Source organism: Nanorana parkeri, unplaced genomic scaffold, assembly GCF_000935625.1.
Source record: "Nanorana parkeri isolate BGI_ZX_2015 unplaced genomic scaffold, ASM93562v1 scaffold1258, whole genome shotgun sequence".
Classification (NCBI taxonomy): Eukaryota; Metazoa; Chordata; class Amphibia; order Anura; family Dicroglossidae; genus Nanorana; species Nanorana parkeri.
Window position 1 is genome coordinate 361,311 of NW_017307526.1, and position 18,667 is coordinate 379,977.

The window sequence follows — 18,667 nt, forward strand, 5'->3', positions numbered from 1 at the left end:
AGTTCCTATTAATTATTTAAACTAGATATTATATATATTTTATAAAACAATTATATGTATATGTGAAAACCTTTTCCCACACATTTTTTTTCAGCAAACATTTCAAACAATGTTTTGCATTATAGTGACACCGTAATTTCATCCAAGAAATGGTATGTAAAGATGTATAAACCAATATATATTATATGTTGGGTAATGGAACATAGACGCCGGACACCTCATTCTGATGTGTATTTATGTTAACAGTTATGTTGGAATTGCTTAAAGTGACATTAAACCCTCAGATTTTTTAACATAAAACAATACTGTAATGTGTGCCTTACTTTAATCCATGGTTGTTTCCCTTCTCTTTGCTGCTCTTCCTTTTAAATCTGTATCTGTTCTCATGCTAGGCAGAACTTCTGTTTTGCAGCAGACTGCCTTGTCTCAGGAATGGATACTGAGCCAGCACTACAGGAAGAGGCACTCAGCTGCAAAGGGAAGTTCTCCGCCAGCATGAGAAGACATGAGAATTTACAGGAAGAGCAGCAAAGAGAAGGGAAACTACCATGGATTACAGTAAGGCACACATTACAGTATTGGTTTATGTTAAAAAATCTGAGGGTTTAATGTCACTTTAAGCATTTTATTTTTGTGCAAGATTATGCAATCTTTTATTTATAATTTTATATTGATTTGTTTGTGTATTTTTTTATAATAATTAATTAATTGCATTAGCCCCCAAATACTCACGCTTTTGGGCTTCTTTTTGCATGTTCATTTCCACCGAGATTATAGAGACAGAACATTGGAGGGAGAGTGTCCATCTTGAGGCACTCCCAGTTGGATAAGCCAGAAGTACAAAGCTTTCCTCCATTCAAAGGTATATTTTTGTTCCTGAGAAAAGCTGATGTCTCTCTTCCTGTAGCGGTCATAGAGGTGATGTTAGAAGCTCCCCAGAGGAAGATTGAACATTATGTGGTCACCCTAAATGTGATGTGTACAAAAGGAGGAAGCTTTTGAAGGAGTGGAGCAGCGTGTCCTTACCAATAGTTGGTGTAGAGACACTGAAGCTGGTTTAACCACATAAATGTGAGCTGATCTCTGTGAGAGCCATTTCGCATGGGCATTCTGATCAGGCCTGCTTGTCAGTTCTCAGGCAGAACTGATCAGAAGCCCGATGTTAGTCTATGGGCAGCTGGACCTAAATGGACGTGCATCCGTTTACATACTATTACCCCTGGCTTCGGCTAGGCTCGAAAAACTGAACGGAACACCTGCTCATGGCGGATCGGAGGTCATCTGATGTAAATGGACACATGTCTGTTTACATCCGACTCCTGTTAGACCAACATTGGTCTCGTAATTCCAGTTTATTTCTCCATTGCATGATCACAACAGTGACAACCATTCTGAATTGCTTTAACCAGCAGGGGATCCCTGCACAGTTGCCCTGCTGATTGGAACTTAAGGCGCCCATATGAAAGGAGCCTTATACGATGAGGCCTGAGGATCTGGTGAGAGTTCCTATGTGACATTTGTACAAAAGATGTGCTACCTTCATAACAATGAATATCGCAGTGAATTATTTGATGATATAAAAGATACATGACATAGGGGTCTATTCACAAAGCTGCCGAGGGCAGCCGAGTGAATGACCGATCAGAAGTGAAGTGAGCCGAACACTGTTCGGCTATTCACTTCAGGCTGGTACGGCTGATTTCAGCCGATGTACGGCTGATTTCAGCCGATGTACGGCTGATTTCAGCCGATGTACGGCTGATTTCAGCCGATGTACGGCTGATTTCAGCCGATGTACGGCTGATTTCAGCCGATGTACGGCTGATTTCAGCCGATGTACGGCTGATTTCAGCCGATGTACGGCTGATTTCAGCCGATGTACGGCTGATTTCAGCCGATGTACGGCTGATTTCAGCCGATGTACGGCTGATTTCAGCCGATGTACGGCTGATTTCAGCCGATGTACGGCTGATTTCAGCCGATGTACGGCTGATTTCAGCCGATGTACGGCTGATTTCAGCCGATGTACGGCTGATTTCAGCCGATGTACGGCTGATTTCAGCCGATGTACGGCTGATTTCAGCCGATGTACGGCTGATTTCAGCCGATGTACGGCTGATTTCAGCCGATGTACGGCTGATTTCAGCCGATGTACGGCTGATTTCAGCCGATGTACGGCTGATTTCAGCCGATGTACGGCTGATTTCAGCCGATGTACGGCTGATTTCAGCCGATGTACGGCTGATTTCAGCCGATGTACGGCTGATTTCAGCCGATGTACGGCTGATTTCAGCCGATGTACGGCTGATTTCAGCCGATGTACGGCTGATTTCAGCCGATGTACGGCTGATTTCAGCCGATGTACGGCTGATTTCAGCCGATGTACGGCTGATTTCAGCCGATGTACGGCTGATTTCAGCCGATGTACGGCTGATTTCAGCCGATGTACGGCTGATTTCAGCCGATGTACGGCTGATTTCAGCCGATGTACGGCTGATTTCAGCCGATGTACGGCTGATTTCAGCCGATGTACGGCTGATTTCAGCCGATGTACGGCTGATTTCAGCCGATGTACGGCTGATTTCAGCCGATGTACGGCTGATTTCAGCCGATGTACGGCTGATTTCAGCCGATGTACGGCTGATTTCAGCCGATGTACGGCTGATTTCAGCCGATGTACGGCTGATTTCAGCCGATGTACGGCTGATTTCAGCCGATGTACGGCTGATTTCAGCCGATGTACGGCTGAAATCAGCCGTACCAGCCTGAAGTGAATAGCCGAACAGTGTTCGGCTCACTTCACTTCTGATCGGTCATTCACTCGGCTGCCCTCGGCAGCTTTGTGAATAGACCCCATAGTGTCTTTCTTAATGAGGATTGTCATTTCAGAGCTGCATGTCTGCATAAATTGCATTTAGTCTTACTGGTGTCTTTCTTAAAGAAAGGAAGTGAGAGGAATTCTTTCCATCGTAAATACATAAAAAAAACAAAAACTGACCATTCGTAACTCTCTCCCTTTACTATAGAAAAAAAATACTTTTATAGGCTTACTAAAAGCTCAGAAGGTAATCGAAACGTAAACTACATATATAAATGAAGTATACATTTTTGGAATACCAGGTAAATACAGTATGTTAGACCCCACTCCATGGTTATTGTATATTCTGTGCCTTGGTTCTATCTCTGCTTCATTTTGTATCTGAATTCAGATCTATTAATGTGCATTACTTTTTGGCTGTGACACAGTGGCGCTCTTCAGGTATAGAAATATGCCTTTAAATTAAAAGGTCACTGGGGATAATTTACTATGGACAAATAGGCTGTTCCCTTTGCAAGGGAACTTGCAGTTTGCAGGGGGATGTTCCCTTAGCTTAGGGAATGTTGTGAAATTTCACTTTCCAAAGAATACTCAATCCTGTGCCAGAAAACAATATTTCTGTTTGCACATGATTGGTTGATGGAAGTCAGTAGAACTTGACATCATTCACTAAACTTCCCCTGCAAAGTGCAAATTCAAACAAAGTGAACAGCATATTTGCCTTAAGTAAATCTACCCCACTGTCTCAGCTCAGAAACCGGGGAACCCAAGTCCTGAGGATGAATACCCTTTCTAGTCTTGCCCCTTTTATGCCATCAAAATCAAAATGAAACAATTTTTTTTTTAGTTTTACAACTTTAAAGTTGTGTGACATGCAAAATGTCCTTTATGTGCAAGCAACCAGAAATAAGTAAAAAGGACTTTATTAAAAGCAACATTTTTGAAGTCTCACCTTGTGGCTGTATTGGCAATGACTTTCAGGCTGCTAGGATTGCGAATTAACTTGTCCAAGATGTTGACAATCTGCTCAAACTTTGGTCTGTTGTTTCGATCCTTCTGCCAGCAGTCTAGCATCAGCTGATACAAGGCAGCTGGACATTCCATGGGTGGTGGCAGCCGGTAACCTTCATCTACCGCTTTAATGACCTGTTAATAGGGAAAACACTTTTTTAGAATTACAATGCTATTTTGGCACAAATGTATCATAAAAACAAAGTCCTGAGACTTATTTATTGTTGCCATTTGTTTATGTTCACAAGTCATTACCCCTTTAAGAAAACTGCTAGCAAATTAACTGTAAACACCATCACCAAACCACAATAATTAGCTCGTTGTTGAAATATTTGCTTGAATGAACAAGATAAATTTTCTGTGTGTCCTACACAAAGGACCAAAAAAATTCAATTTGAAAGGTACGTTTGAGTAAAATATGGATTTCATTATATGTAAGGTAAACAGTTGGCAATAATAGCACCCCCAGCTACGGACCACTTAAAGTGCCCTTCATGCATAATCGTTCCACTTAAGAGGAAGAAGAAAATAAAATGAAATCATTGTATCACATGACTACATTCCGTATATATATTTTTACTTTGATGTCACATTTGATCACTTAATTAGTCAACTGGTGTTTATGTAAGCCTACAATAATGTAGGAGAGGCTTGGCAGTGCACAGAAAAATTAAGTTTCCTCTATGAACAAATAATCAAAGGCTGGAAAATGGTCTTGAAGATTATAAATGCCTCATTTTTCTAATTGTTGATGGTGATGCATGAAAAGAAAAATGTGACTTGATGTTAAACTTACAGATGTTGTTAAATGAGTTAATGACAAGAAAAGAAAGCACTTTGAGGGTATGTCCACCTTGACTATTAGATTATGTGTTATTGTACATGGTGGCCATTCAGTCAAGAAACGGCTAATCATATCCAGCTACTAGTATCTATAAAGTGCTGCAATTGAGCTGAAATCAGAAAGTATACTAAATTTCTCTTTTATCTGAGTTAAATAATACCCCAATTAGCTAGTTTCTGATAGGGATTCTTGGTAAAACTGCAGCATCTTGTCACATGATTCTGTGCTGTAAAACCTTAGTATAAGTGTCAGTGTATTTAAAGATGGCAGTACATGGATCATTATACATCTTTTCAGGATACAATTTAGGGCTATTTTTTAATATTAACTGTAGAAATCAGAATTTAGCTATCAGGACCACCAGGTGTCTAATTTAAAATGTTTATGATCAACTGGAGTGTACTTTTTTGACAAGGCAAGGTCAGGGCAAGGTAGATACGCATTTTCCAACCTTTTTTCACTCACAGCACTCTTAAAAATTATGTAAAGTCTCAAGGCATCCCAGTCTAAAATATAAGAGGGGACTCAACAGGAAAACATAAACAAATGGGGCTCCTCATTTTGCATCAAATCCACTCTTCACATCAGAACCCTCCTTTAACTTCAGAATTCTCCCTTTCACATTAGAGGACCCCTTTACAACAGTAGCCCCTCTTTTACATCAGTGCCATCCCTTTCACATTAGAAGCCCCCTTAATATCCAAGTCCCCTTTTCATATTAACATTCCCCCTTTTACATTAGGGTGTCCCCATCAAACATCCTCCACTTCACATCAGAGGCCTTCTTCACATCAGATCCCCCCCACCCCCCTTTCATATTGGAATTCCACCCTTTTCATCTGAGTTTTCCCTTCACATCACTGTGCTACCATCAGAAAATGTTGAGGTGCCCCTGAGGAAGCCAGAAGGCACCTGGGGTACCACAGCACCTTGGTTGAGAAAGGCTGTGGCCGATAACAGCAAATTTCAGAATAATATATGCATATGTATTGTGGCAGTGTAAGCCAATGCCACGGTGGAGGATGGCGACCTTGGCACCCAGGACTCTCAGCCAAAGGGGCTGAGAGGGTCCAGAAAGTAAAGCAGGTTATAAGGAAGAACCTGGCTTTTAATAAGAGTAAGCTTTATATATAGATAGATGGGACATATCATTTAGATGCTGAAGTTATGGATTTTCCCTGAAGATCCAATTTCAGACGCAAGAGAAATTTCACAGCAAATCAAATTTGCAAATAAAAATAATTAGGTCACTTTCTGGCTTGGGGTAGAGACAGCCTACTGCAACACTAACTGTTCATTTCAGGACACATCCAAGAATTTGTAAACAGCTGACCACAGAATTCATAAGTGGTGACACACCACTTGGGCACTGGCCACAGACTACTTGTTGTGTAATCAACATTTCACAGTGGAAAAAGAAAACTTCCACAGTGTTTACTGTACTTAAAAGTATATTTTATTTTATGTACAATTTTTCTTTTAACCAATAAATTCTACTTAAAGAAACAACGTTATCATCCTAAAGCTGATCTCCAGCATAAAAAATGCATATACATACTAACATTGGTCTAGCTTGGTGCAATGTAGGTATAAATACTTACAGGACCCTGGGAGGGTCACTCCAGCTACAGTGTACTATATCCTCTTCCAAGTATGGGAACAGCCATTGTGCTGAACGACTCCCCCTATTCTGTTAAAACGGTCACTTGTTCAGTACAGCAGCCATTCAGGGCAGACCTAATATTCTTCTCAATGAATACTAGGCGTTCTCTGATTGGATAAGGGATGGATCACCCCTCTTCCAATAAGAGAATGCCTGCATTCATCAACCTACTGTGTTTGAATAGCAGTACAGCATCACTTCAGCACGTTCAGCACGTCATCTGTTAATATACCCAAAAGACACTATAAAACATGGTAGTAGCTGCAGCTACTACAGTGTATCGCACGATACCCTGTGGCCCTACCAGGAATTATGTATTTTTACTTACACTGTGAATTTCTGTTAACAGGAAGCAAGGAGTGTGCAATGTATCTCCCTTTAGTCATAGTTTACATAGTTGCCATAGTTTACATAGATTTTGTATCTTTTGAATTTTTACATTTATATGGTAGCAGAGTGGATTGCACATGTTTGACATGCTGTCATTTCTGCATCTCTCCAAGCATTCTATTTTGTTTATTTTACTTATGAGTTATTGGCTTTGTGCTCTGAATTATATTATTAGCATGTGTTTAGACTGGTGGGAGATACAGGCTTGTGTTTACCTTACTAATTTCCAGATGAGATATTGTTTTACAGCGTTTTATAGACATCTCTAAAGTACAGCAATGGTTTCATGAAACAGAAGTTATGTCCATATCATCACTTCAAACACAAATGCAAAATGAAAAAAAAGTGATTCATGGAGTAATTCTTGATTCTGAGCTCTCCTTTCAGCCCCACATCCAATCACTATCCAAAAATTGCCAACTCAACCTCCATAACATTTCCAAAGTTCGTCCCTTCTTAACAAATGATACCACAAAGCTTCTAATTCACTCCCTTGTAATATCTTGCCTTGACTACTGCAATTCTGTTGGCCTACCACTAAGCAGGCTGTCCCCCCTTCAGTCCATTATGAACAGTGCTGCCAGACTCATCCACCTTACCAACCGTTCAGTGTCCACCACCCCCCTCTACCAATCGCTCCACTGGCTCCCGCTTCCCCAACGTATAAAATTCAAAATACCTACAAAGCCATCTACAACTCCGCCCCAACCTATATCACCCACCTCATCTCAAAATATCACCCTAACTGCCCCCTTCGCTCTTTCCAAGACCTCCTGCTCTCTTGTCACCTCCTAGCATGCTCGCCTCCAGGACTTTTCCAGAGTGCCTCCCATTCTCTGGAACTCATTACCCCAATCTGTCCGCCTATCTCCCACTCTGTCCACCTTTAGGTGATCCTTGAAAACTCATCTCTTCAGGGAAGCCTATTCCACCTCGATATAACAGTACTTTCGATTCTTCCATTCCACACAATTATTACCTTTTGTATCACTTGCCCCTCCTACTAGATTGTAAGCGCTCACGAGCACGGCCCTCCTACCTCCTGTACTGAAATTGTATTTTTAATTGTATTGTCTCCCTCAATTTTGTAAAGTGCTGTGCAAACTGTTGGCGCTATATAAATCCTGTATTATTATAATAATAATAATGATAAAAGTGATTTCATCATCAAATAGGATACTGGGCAGATTAATGGAAATTCCTATTAAATTTGTATTTCTACTGCTTTTCACTCTGGGAAATGAGGCAGCCTCTTTGGGTGTGCTCATCTGAGTTGAGTAACCTATATTTAAATTGCATGATTCTGCCCACTAAACCACAAATATCTTTTAGAAAGGCAGTGGTGAATGTTACAGCTCTTCAGTGCTTCTGGTTTCTTTTGGTCAAGTTCACATTAAGTTGATAATATTTGTATGAAAGGGAATTGTGGACACCTTAACAGAGCTGTTCTGAGGGAGATCTGTCTAGAGGAGTTCAACCTTACCAGACCAGCAATATAATGGAGGCAAACCAATGGAGGCAACTATGTAGGCTGCTAACTACACAGATGAATGTGTGGTCCTCATTGATTTGCACTTTTTTTACAGCTATATGTGCCCCCACTGAGGGGATTCTTCCTCTGCCGTATGGAAAGAGATGGCAAACCTAACATACAGACTGGGTCGTTATCATTCCCTACAGTATACAAAACTGCTCATAGACATACATTCTTACAACATTTCAAGGAATATGCTTATTTAGTGATACTCTTATCTTGTAAAAAAAAAAAGTCTGTAAGACAAAAATATCAGATACGACCAGTCCTGACAACATGCTGGGTCCATAGCAATCAACAGAATTTCAGTTAATTTAAATCATATCTTTTAAAGAACAATTCTGTTCATTATAATTACAAAATGTCATTGTTCTTTGAAATACCCTACTAAACCAGATTATAAGTTTAATAATGCCTTTCAGGTACAATCATATTTAGCCTTGATTCAAAAATACACCAAACATAATAAGTTATGTTATTGAATAAGTTCTTACATCTTGATTAGACATTTCCCAGTAAGGTCTCTCGCCATATGACATAACTTCCCACAGTACGATGCCATAACTCCAGGCATCACTTGCTGATGTAAATTTACGATAGGAAATGGCTTCTGGTGCAGTCCATCTAATTGGTATTTTGCCACCCTGAAAGGAGAAAAGTATAAAAAGGAAAGGGCAATAACTTACTAAACCCATATAACTTATTAAACACTTGAAATATGGCAGTATGTTCTAGGTACCAGTCACAACACCAAGCAACAGAAAACACAAAACAGAGTTTTGCTTACCACTGTCAATATTGATACATTGGAAAATTATAATTATTGACTCAACATACCAAACCCTTGTCCCCTGTTCTATACATTCTACACACAGAAAGTTCCCTATGAAACACAGAGTTACCATAGAGTGAGGTCAGGTGGATGGGTTTGCACCAGCCCACTCCACCACTGATCACTCCAGTCCTGAAAGAACAAATCTCAGAAAAAGAAGCTTGAGGCCAATTATAATATTAACCACCACAAGTGAACATCAGAAATAGTTATCAACACATGATTTTGCCGCATAACTGCATTAAAGCTCAACCCCGTGGTTTATTCAGCAACATTACCTTTTCTGCATAGGAGTGGTTCCTTCACTTAACATGCACTGTTTGGGAACAAGGCCAATAAACAATTTGCCATTCAAACAAGGATGAGCAGTCCTCTCTGTCTTTCTTAACAAAAGATTTCCCATGCATGGATCCTGTATCCTTTGAGGGCATCCCAACAGATGATATAAGCAGACTTAGTATGTGGTACTTTCATTTAAATAGTCCTTTTGGATGTTCCGTAGTGAAAACTGCACTTAAATGGCAGCTGCCATAAATGCTGTGTAAGGATTACCTGCAGAGGCTTCTAAATCATTGTCAGTCACTAAGACATCATCTTCTCTCCATGGTATGTTGCATCAGCATCTAGTGTTTCTTTTCTCAAGAATTGTGATAGCTTCTTGCCAAGAGTCACCAACATCACAATACCATGGCAACGTTGATAATAATGCTGCCCAACAATTGTCTAGGTCATTGCCATGAAAAGATCCTATGGGAGAGTTATTGGTGCTCGTTGTCCGATGACATATCATGAAGATATCAGAAAGGTGCAGTGGATAGTAAAGGAAAGCCTATAGTTTAAATCGCTGTTATGCTTTTGAATAAGAGGATGTACCTCCAAAAATGTGGACATGGGGATTACTCTTCGTACAGGTTCAGAGCAATCTCCACATTAAAGCTGAAGCTTAATGTGCATATATTTTGCATTCCCTGGTTCCTCACTCCATCTCCATCTCTATCCAACTTGCTTTAAAAATATAAATAAAACCTTTCTGTTTTCCTTACATACATAATTTTAGACCCAGTGATGGATCTGTGGTGTGTAATTATCAGATCATGGCTGGTCAAAGGAGCTGTACATAGCTTCCTGAAAACAACACAGTACCGCACTCTCAACTCTGATAAAAGCAGTGGGCTGGCTCTTGTGAGTTATGCAAGTACCAAAATGCATTGATGGATGTGCTGTATTTGCATGCAGAATGCCCTAGGTTTTGCCCACATGAGATGCTGAGATTATGTTAGACTGGGGATAATAGCGCTTGATGATGCTGGGCATCCTCCAGGAAATGAAGTGGGCTCTATAGGATTTGCTGCATTTTCTAATGCACACTGTGAGACGCTTACAGTGTACAGTGAAATCAATTTCAGTGTGGGAGAGGAGCCTATACAACTGTGCAAAACTGAACACAGTGCTAGAGCTCAACTTTAAGATGATGCAACCTTCATTAGCTCAATGAAGAATATGAAAGCTGAAGTTCTCAATTAAACAAATTTGCAGACCTGAAAAGCTGTACTGTGAGCATAAGCAAACAATAGGCAAATAAAACAAGCTGCTTCTATATAGAATTGGGGAGTCCTTCTTATATAACCTGTACACACTATCATTTTACCCATATTTTATTAAATGTAGATAAAGAATATACCTAAAAAACATACAATATTTTATTGAACAACATAACCTGAATGTGTTCACTAATTCTTGAATAATTTTTATGTTTTCATGTAGGATTTGAACCATAGTGTAGCTGTACAGCACTTCATAAAAAAGTGCCACCCATGTGACTGATAGCTAACAGCCGCACCATGTTTAGGAATATTTAACGCCCTATTACCATGCACAGCCATGTACTTCATTCACTAAAAGGATTAACATAGATGACAGCTGTGTTAACCTCTATACTAATTGCACAGGATATAACTTTTCTCATCTAGATCTGTGTGTTCCTGTGTAAGGTGACCTTAAATAGAGGGATTATGTGTGATACATCAATTTTCTGAAATGCTCTTTAGCAGGGAAATCTATATGTATTAAACAGGTTAATTATATTATACACTAGATGGCTGCATTTACACTTGGGGGTGATGACATACTTATTCTGAATTACACAAAGTAAGAAGACATTGAAATAGAATTGCTTTTAAATCAAATATCCGTTTGCTAAATATATCAAGGCTAAGAGTTTAGTGGGCATCCTTTTTCAAAGTAAATCAGTTCTGAGAGAAATATGTAGGCAGTGACTGCTGACTTCTCCATGCAAATGCTAGTATACTGGCTGTCATTCTGCTCAGATGACTTTAATTATTTAATTCAGTCTCCTGGAACAAGTATGCAGAATGGGGGTACTGACTTTTGTCTACGTCTGTAACCCAGGAGATATGGAAGCCAGATACAGCCAGCAACTAACACTTTCAGAAGCAGGTCAGCAATGGCAGCCAACTTATTTCTTTCAATAAATGTTTCCTTTGAAAGGGTTGGTCCACATATGAATGTAAGTTTTAGCTAAATGTTGGAACTCGTGGAAGAACCTTTTTTTGTCTTACATGAAATGGGAAAGATTTGGAATTCTTGTCCACTATTTTTACTATGTGTGGCCACACTGGTGGTCATAAAAGCAATAAATCTTAACAGAAGTTTAAAGATTTATCCATTTAATTCAAACAAGGAAAACAAAAGTTTTTTGGTTGGAGTTGAGATTTAATATGGCTACATTAAAGCTTAATTCTCATGAGATATCAAATAGAAACAATCCCATTGGGGTCAGGAGGAGCAATATTTTCAGCCAGCCAGGTTCTACCAGCCAGGTTCTAGTGCTTTGCACCTTGGTCTTGATTTTTCTGTGTGAGCCTGATTGCTGGAATGGGGAGCACAAGGATGACATTATCAATTTGTTGCTCCTCCACTGTCCAATCACAAGGCAGGGGATGATCTTGGACCAAGCTGTATTGTTTTCCAGTAGTGTAGTCTGCAAGGAGGTCCAGGAACTGACATTTGGTGCCAGAACACAAGATTGTGCTCCTGCACCGTGACATTTCCAGGCACCTCAAGCAAGTGGATGGAAGCCAAGACTCAGTTTATTTATTGTAAAAGCTTTATTATTGCCAGCCTATTTTAACCAATTTTTGTTTGGGGGCCTGTCAGGAAAGTGCCCCTTCCATGTTCATGGAAGGTCCACCTTAAGTTGTTTTTCTAGAGTTTATTTTTAAAAGCATAGTGCTTAGTGAGGTTTTACTGCTGTAATTTAATTCTGTATGTCATGACCAACACCGTGACTTTTGCTGCACACTAAAAACCTGTATATCAAGTATATTTTAAGGTAAACACGCTTATTTTCATGGATTTATTTCTTTGGTTTTATTTTTAGCATAGACCTTAATGCAAATGATGGCAATCATAAACAGGATACATTAACTTTTCATTTAATTGCCCAGTGTCATAGATGACATACAGCACAGGTAACTTTCAGTCAATTAATAGTGAATTTCTGTTATCAGGAACCTCAGCTAAAACCGGAAAGTATCGATTTCCTACAGCAAACAGAAGATTTATAGGGATAATATTTTTCTAATAGATACACTGTAATAAAAATTACATTTAATGTGTAAATAGGAACCATGTGCAGTGTACCTCTCATAAAGGAAAGAGTGAATGCACAAAGAACCTTGACCGGCCTATGTATGACAATGATGACTATTTTTACCCGGGGATCATTGGCCCCAGGGCATCTGCTGTCTGTAACTTCTTTGAGGAGATTCCGTTGTGACTGGTTCTCTTTAAATTATAGTTGACAACATTCTAGAAAAATGGGGGCTATGGGGACAACTAAAATGTGGGTGTGACTTCAAGGGTTGGGGTACATAGAGGCATATATAGCAGTCTAACAGACTACATCATGACTTTCCTTGTGGCTCATGTATGGTGCAGCTCACTTCTCACACTGCTCAGAAAAGTACATGCAGATACATTTGAAAACTCCTATGTATGTTTACATACAGAAACATAGGACAATGTATCATATAAGGGATTTAAAATGATAAAATGATCTGTGGTTTTAATATATATGTGCACTTCAAATCTGTGCTTTCATTTCTTTTCATGTCATAGAATGGTGGAGTTTAACTTAAACAGCAATCTGTACAACACGTACCTTTAAATCCCTTTTTTTGAGTGAAACTATGCCACTAAAATAGACTTTCTGTTGTTGGGACTTTTCTGTAATGACAGCAGGAACAAAACTCGGACACCTGGTCCTTGTGTTTATTTTCCAGATCCAAGATCTGGAACGTAACACCTGGACCTGTCTTGTGTGTGTATTATTCCCTTGCCATACTTCACATATTGATTTTGAGTTGGATCACAACGCTGGAATTTGTTTGTGTGTTTTTCTAGTACAAGGCTGAGGCTGTTTGGTTGGTGTGGATGCCTTCCAGCTATAAATTCAGCACCGGACAGACCTGTTCGCAGATATTGAACATGATGTAACAAAGAGCAGATTATGAGAGTGTTTTGCGAAATAAAATCTAGGATCTGGAATCAAGACGGCCAGAACAGGGAATACACACGCCATGCAGGGTAGAAACAAAGCTTGCTTGTCTATACATTATACTGCCAATCAGATGAGGGCTGACTTGGGGGCAACTGTCCGGCAACTATGTGCCTTTGCTAGCTTATGTCTACAAGGATTTATGTAAAAAGTGCTCAAAAAATAAAATTTAGCAGAAAGTATTATAATTTTGTGACTTCTTTAGAAGTCTTCAGGTTTCTGAAATTTGGATGTGCTAGGAAACCTAAAGTATATCTAAAGCCAAAACTGTTTTTTCTTTTAGTTTTGGTTAGGGTTAGAGTGGGTTAAGGTCTTGTCTGCCTTTTTTAGCTATTTTAGTTATATATTCATTTTTTTTGTCGCAAGCACACATCAGAAGTTGAAGGAAATCTTCCCAACGTGTTGGGCGACAGTTGCCATCTGACATGGTGTCCCCATCACAAGATTTTCCTGGTAATCCTGCATCTGTGGCAACTGAAAAACTTTGGATTTTCCATTAGTACAAACATGTAGGGTGAATCTCCCTAGCAGGCACACTGACAGCAGCAAGAACATTCCACACCTCATCCAAAACTTAAAAAACAAGTTTTGACTTTAGATATACTTTAAGTCTAACTTACATAAGTCTCAGTTACATGTATTCTGAAGTGAAAAAGGGGACAAGGAGAACTATATGAACACTATTGTGGCTATAAATGGAGCAGCCTTCACAGAATCACACATCTACAGCCTTACGCAGGAACGTTAAACCAATTAGGGTATAGATTCATTATAATGGAACATCATGGGGTTAAATGAAAAAAATATAAAACTTAGTTTGGTAGCTTGACAACTAAGACCTTTTTATATCTTTTAATTTTGTAAAGCTGAGGAATGGTACATCCTGGTATGCAGAGCAGACGTCTCCCTCAGTGCTTGGGTAGATTTCCATTTAAAAGGGTATCTGTGCCCTGCCATCTTCACCTGGAGTCCCCCTTAGTTAATTGAACCCCATGAAAAGGGCTTTATTTAGACTTAATGCTGCCCTAGGCATACTTGAATGATGATGCCCTTTTGTACAAACTCCACCCCTTGTGTCATGTAAATATTTATGAACAAAACTACAGCTAGAATGTTGGATGCAGGATATGGTCTGCTTTTTATGCAGACCACAAAACAAGTCAAAAAAAGCAGACAACCAAACCACAACAAACCAGTAAAATAAAAGGGGTACTAGTCTTCCCTAACACTACTAGATGTCCCCTCACCTCCTGTCTGGATGCCCCTGGAACAGGCAGTGAGGAAAAAGAACCTCAAAAATTAGTAAAAATGTCCAGTGGTTCTTATACTTACACACTCTTTACAAAACCTAAGAAAAAAAAGTTTTGGGAGGACTTAATCTTTTTGGGGTTGTACAAAACAATCTACAGAGCTTTTTATCTTGCGAAACTGCATGCACATTTGTTCTGTACGAATGAGGACAAAAACAAATGTTTAGAGCATATTTTCTTTACAGCCAAATGTAATATCATGAAAGCACTGGATGATGGCCACTAGATGGAGCTGAGATGCATAGGAAACACCCACTGGATCAAATAACCAGATGTCCCTATTACACTTATAGAATATACACACTAGAGCTAATTGGGTCAAAGACCAGTAAATGTTTTGGGGTTGTGTAATGACACTGAAGTCCCCCCTGTAGCCACCATGCTGCATACAATTTGATATAATACATTATTGTTATAAGAAGTCTTTCTCACCCTGGTTGTGTACGCTGCCTCTGGGTCATCTTCCAGGATTCGGGACAATCCAAAGTCAGACACTTTGCAGACCAGGTTACTGTTGATAAGTATATTGCGGGCTGCCAAGTCACGATGGACGTAACCCATATCCGAGAGATATTTCATGCCAGATGCAATGCCGCGCAGCATACCCACCAGCTGGATGACTGTAAATTGAGCATCGTGTTTCTGCAAAGAATTTCAAGTACACGACTCATATACTAATTGGCCATTAAATTATTGTAGAGTACTGGATAGAAATTATCGATGACATTCCTGTGTATGATTAGCACATATGTATGGTGATTTACTGGGATAATTATACTTCATTTACTAGATGCTAAGCAGTATATTATTCAAGCATGTGCTAGGAAAAAAAATAGGCAGCCTGTACAATGTTGGATGTTGGAGACTAATAGTATCAGCATGCCCTGCAAATGAACACTGCTTGATTTCATCAGAGTAGCTGTAACACCAGCAGCCAGCTTGCTCACAAACATAGTTACATAGGTTAAATAAAAAGGATAAAAAAGAACCCACATCCACTGGGTTAAACTAAAAGACAAAATACATTTATTGAAAACCTGCATCTTCAAACAATGACATTGATGTGGATGATACCTTGGTTGTGTATTAGGGCCCACTTATATTTGTACATATCATTTACAGCCCATCTCCAGGATAATGTACACTCACCTCCCACCCACCTATAACTGATTGTTAGATGAAAAAAATGTCTTTGTACTTATCTAAAGTCACGGTCACTTGACGTTCAAGTCCCACAAAATGGTAATATTGTGCATTAATGTGCATCATATTACAGGGGACTATAGTTCTCTTTAGGGTCACAGAAGGACATTTACTAATGTCCTCCTGTGACCCAAAACTCAGCACTTAGCAGGCTATTGCCCACTATATGCTGACAGTGCTGCAGCCGGGAAGAATCGCAACAAGATTGTCGGGATCCATCTGTGCCTTCCCCCTCCCCAGTCTGTTCCTCCAGTGAGTGTTGGAGGAATGCAGAGGGGAGGGGGGAATCCCTGCGGGGGGAGGGGGGTAGTGACTGACAGTCACCGCTCTCTGCAGGGAAAAGATCGGGAACTGAGTGATCAGCGGTATATGATTACACAGTTCTCGATCTATAGAGCTGATGTGTGACAGCTGCAGTGTCACATGTCTGGTCTAACTATTGGGATTAATGTATTTCACTCTCCACATAGTTCTCCTTTAAGGCAGTCCATTCATTTCAATGGGTAGCCTTATGGACCAAAACATCCCATGGTGCATGCACTATATTTGGCAACACAGGACACAATGCACGGTAGCGTGTTAAGGTACATTGCGGTGCGGTGGGTTGGAGCATAAACATGCATGACGTGCATTGCTGCCCATGTTCCCACAACTCAATAGTGTGCATCAAAATGGATAATAAAAATGACAGTCTGTCTTAAAAAATGCAACCATTACTTACTCTCAGAAATGTGTCCAGAGAGCCATTTTCCATGTATTCTGTCACAATCATCACTGGTTTGCCTGAAAAAAAAGTTTTAATTAAAAATGATTTGCATAATGAATTCGATTTGCTCTTTTAATACAATACATACATTTGTATCTGCGTATTGCTACGTTTACTCAGCGTATATTTTTCATTGATGTTCTGTTTATGATGGTAAAGTCTTGTTTTTCCTATTTGTGGAATTTGTTCCCCTGAATAGGTAAGGTGAATGTAGCTATCTTAGTGCATTTGTAACACCATTGTTAAGCTTTGTATGTGATACTTTCTTAACGGGCACTAACAGTTAATTCTTCAGGACAAACATTCGGGGGGTCTACCCCTGTATTCTAGGTCCAAGCAGCACAGGGTGACATAAACACCAATAAAAACTTGAAACTCTATCCAAAACTTAAAATACATGCCCTTACATACACATGTAGACAAATCTGAAATTAAGATGGCAACCGGTGATAGAAAAAAAATATGATAGGATAATAAATGTAAGTAAATGGATCTCAGCTTTATAAACCAATATCAGCTTATTCTCACCTCTGTGATGCTCTTTGCCCAGTTTTCTCCATTCTGACATTAACAGCTTGTTTTCTTAACTGTAGATTTGTCTTAACAGTTTGCTAAACCTTTATGTTTCAGTAATGCTTGGCCCTAAAAGAAGGGGGTAGACCCCTAAACCATGAGGTGAAAATGATCTAATAGTTCAAATAAAAAATGATCACATATAAAACTCAGCTGTGTTGTTTCCTTAGATGGAATAGTGATCCCACTTGTTAGTATTGCGTTACCACCCATTTTGTGGTCTGAACAAATGCTTTCATAGGAATGTACTACTTTCAGAATAGGGAAGCAGGCCCAATAGCACAGATAAGAGAAACTGTAAATCAGTCCTTCATCCAACAGTAATAAAGCCCAGATCCAACCTATTGGGGAGATGCCCTTCCCCATTTCTCCTCAGACAGGAATGTGTTGAGTCTGTAATAAGTCTATTCTACCAGAAAGCATAAAGTGGAAACTATAGTGTAAAAATATGGCAGCAAACAGTGTGAGGAATAACAGAAACATAAAATAGTTAAAGGAGAACTATGAGGTGAGTGAAAATCACACATCCTCATAGTTCGAGCCCTCGTGTGACAATTAAACTGTCACATGTTGGCTCAATAGATCGGGAAGTAAGCAAACTCATACCGTCGCTTGCTCATTTCTCGATCATCTCCCTGCAGAGAGCGGTGGCTATCAGTCACCACTCCCGGAGGGATTCCCCCCCTCCCCGCTCCGATCCTCCAGCGCTGACTGGAGGAAGGGACGGGGAAGGGGTGGGCACAGCTGGATCTGCTTCTAGATAGGCAGAGCCCGCTGTCACTCACACAGCATTGTCGGGATCCGTCCCGCCTATGGCGGTTTCAGTATACCGCAAACTGTAGCTCGCGATATGCTTAGCTTTGGAAAAACAAATGGCAAACGCACTCATCAATTTCTTACCAGCTTTACAGCAAGGTGCACATGGAAGGGCTTAAAGTGACATTAAACCCTCCGATTTTTTAACATAAAACAATACTGTAATGTGTGCCTTACTGTAATCCATGGTTGTTTCCATTCTCTTTGCTGCTCTTCCTTTTAAATCCGTATCTCTTCTCATGCTGGGCAGAACTTCTGTTTTGCAGCAGACTGCCTTGTCTCTGGAATGGATACATGGTGTCTGTGTGCAGGTTGACAACCTGAGCCA

At 39.9% G+C, this 18,667-nt stretch overlaps 1 protein-coding gene across 1 annotated transcript in view; it reads right to left on the reverse strand.

The window, feature by feature from the left end:
• Positions 1-18,667, reverse strand: part of LOC108797301 (ephrin type-A receptor 3) — a 122,510-nt gene that overhangs the window by 14,626 nt on the left and 89,217 nt on the right. The window contains exons 9-12 of the mRNA XM_018568881.1: positions 16,906-16,967; positions 15,414-15,623; positions 8,755-8,904; positions 3,771-3,964 (exon numbers count right to left, since the gene is read on the reverse strand). Coding sequence (XP_018424383.1) covers positions 3,771-3,964; positions 8,755-8,904; positions 15,414-15,623; positions 16,906-16,967 — 616 coding nt within the window. The remainder of the gene's footprint in view (positions 1-3,770; positions 3,965-8,754; positions 8,905-15,413; positions 15,624-16,905; positions 16,968-18,667) is intronic.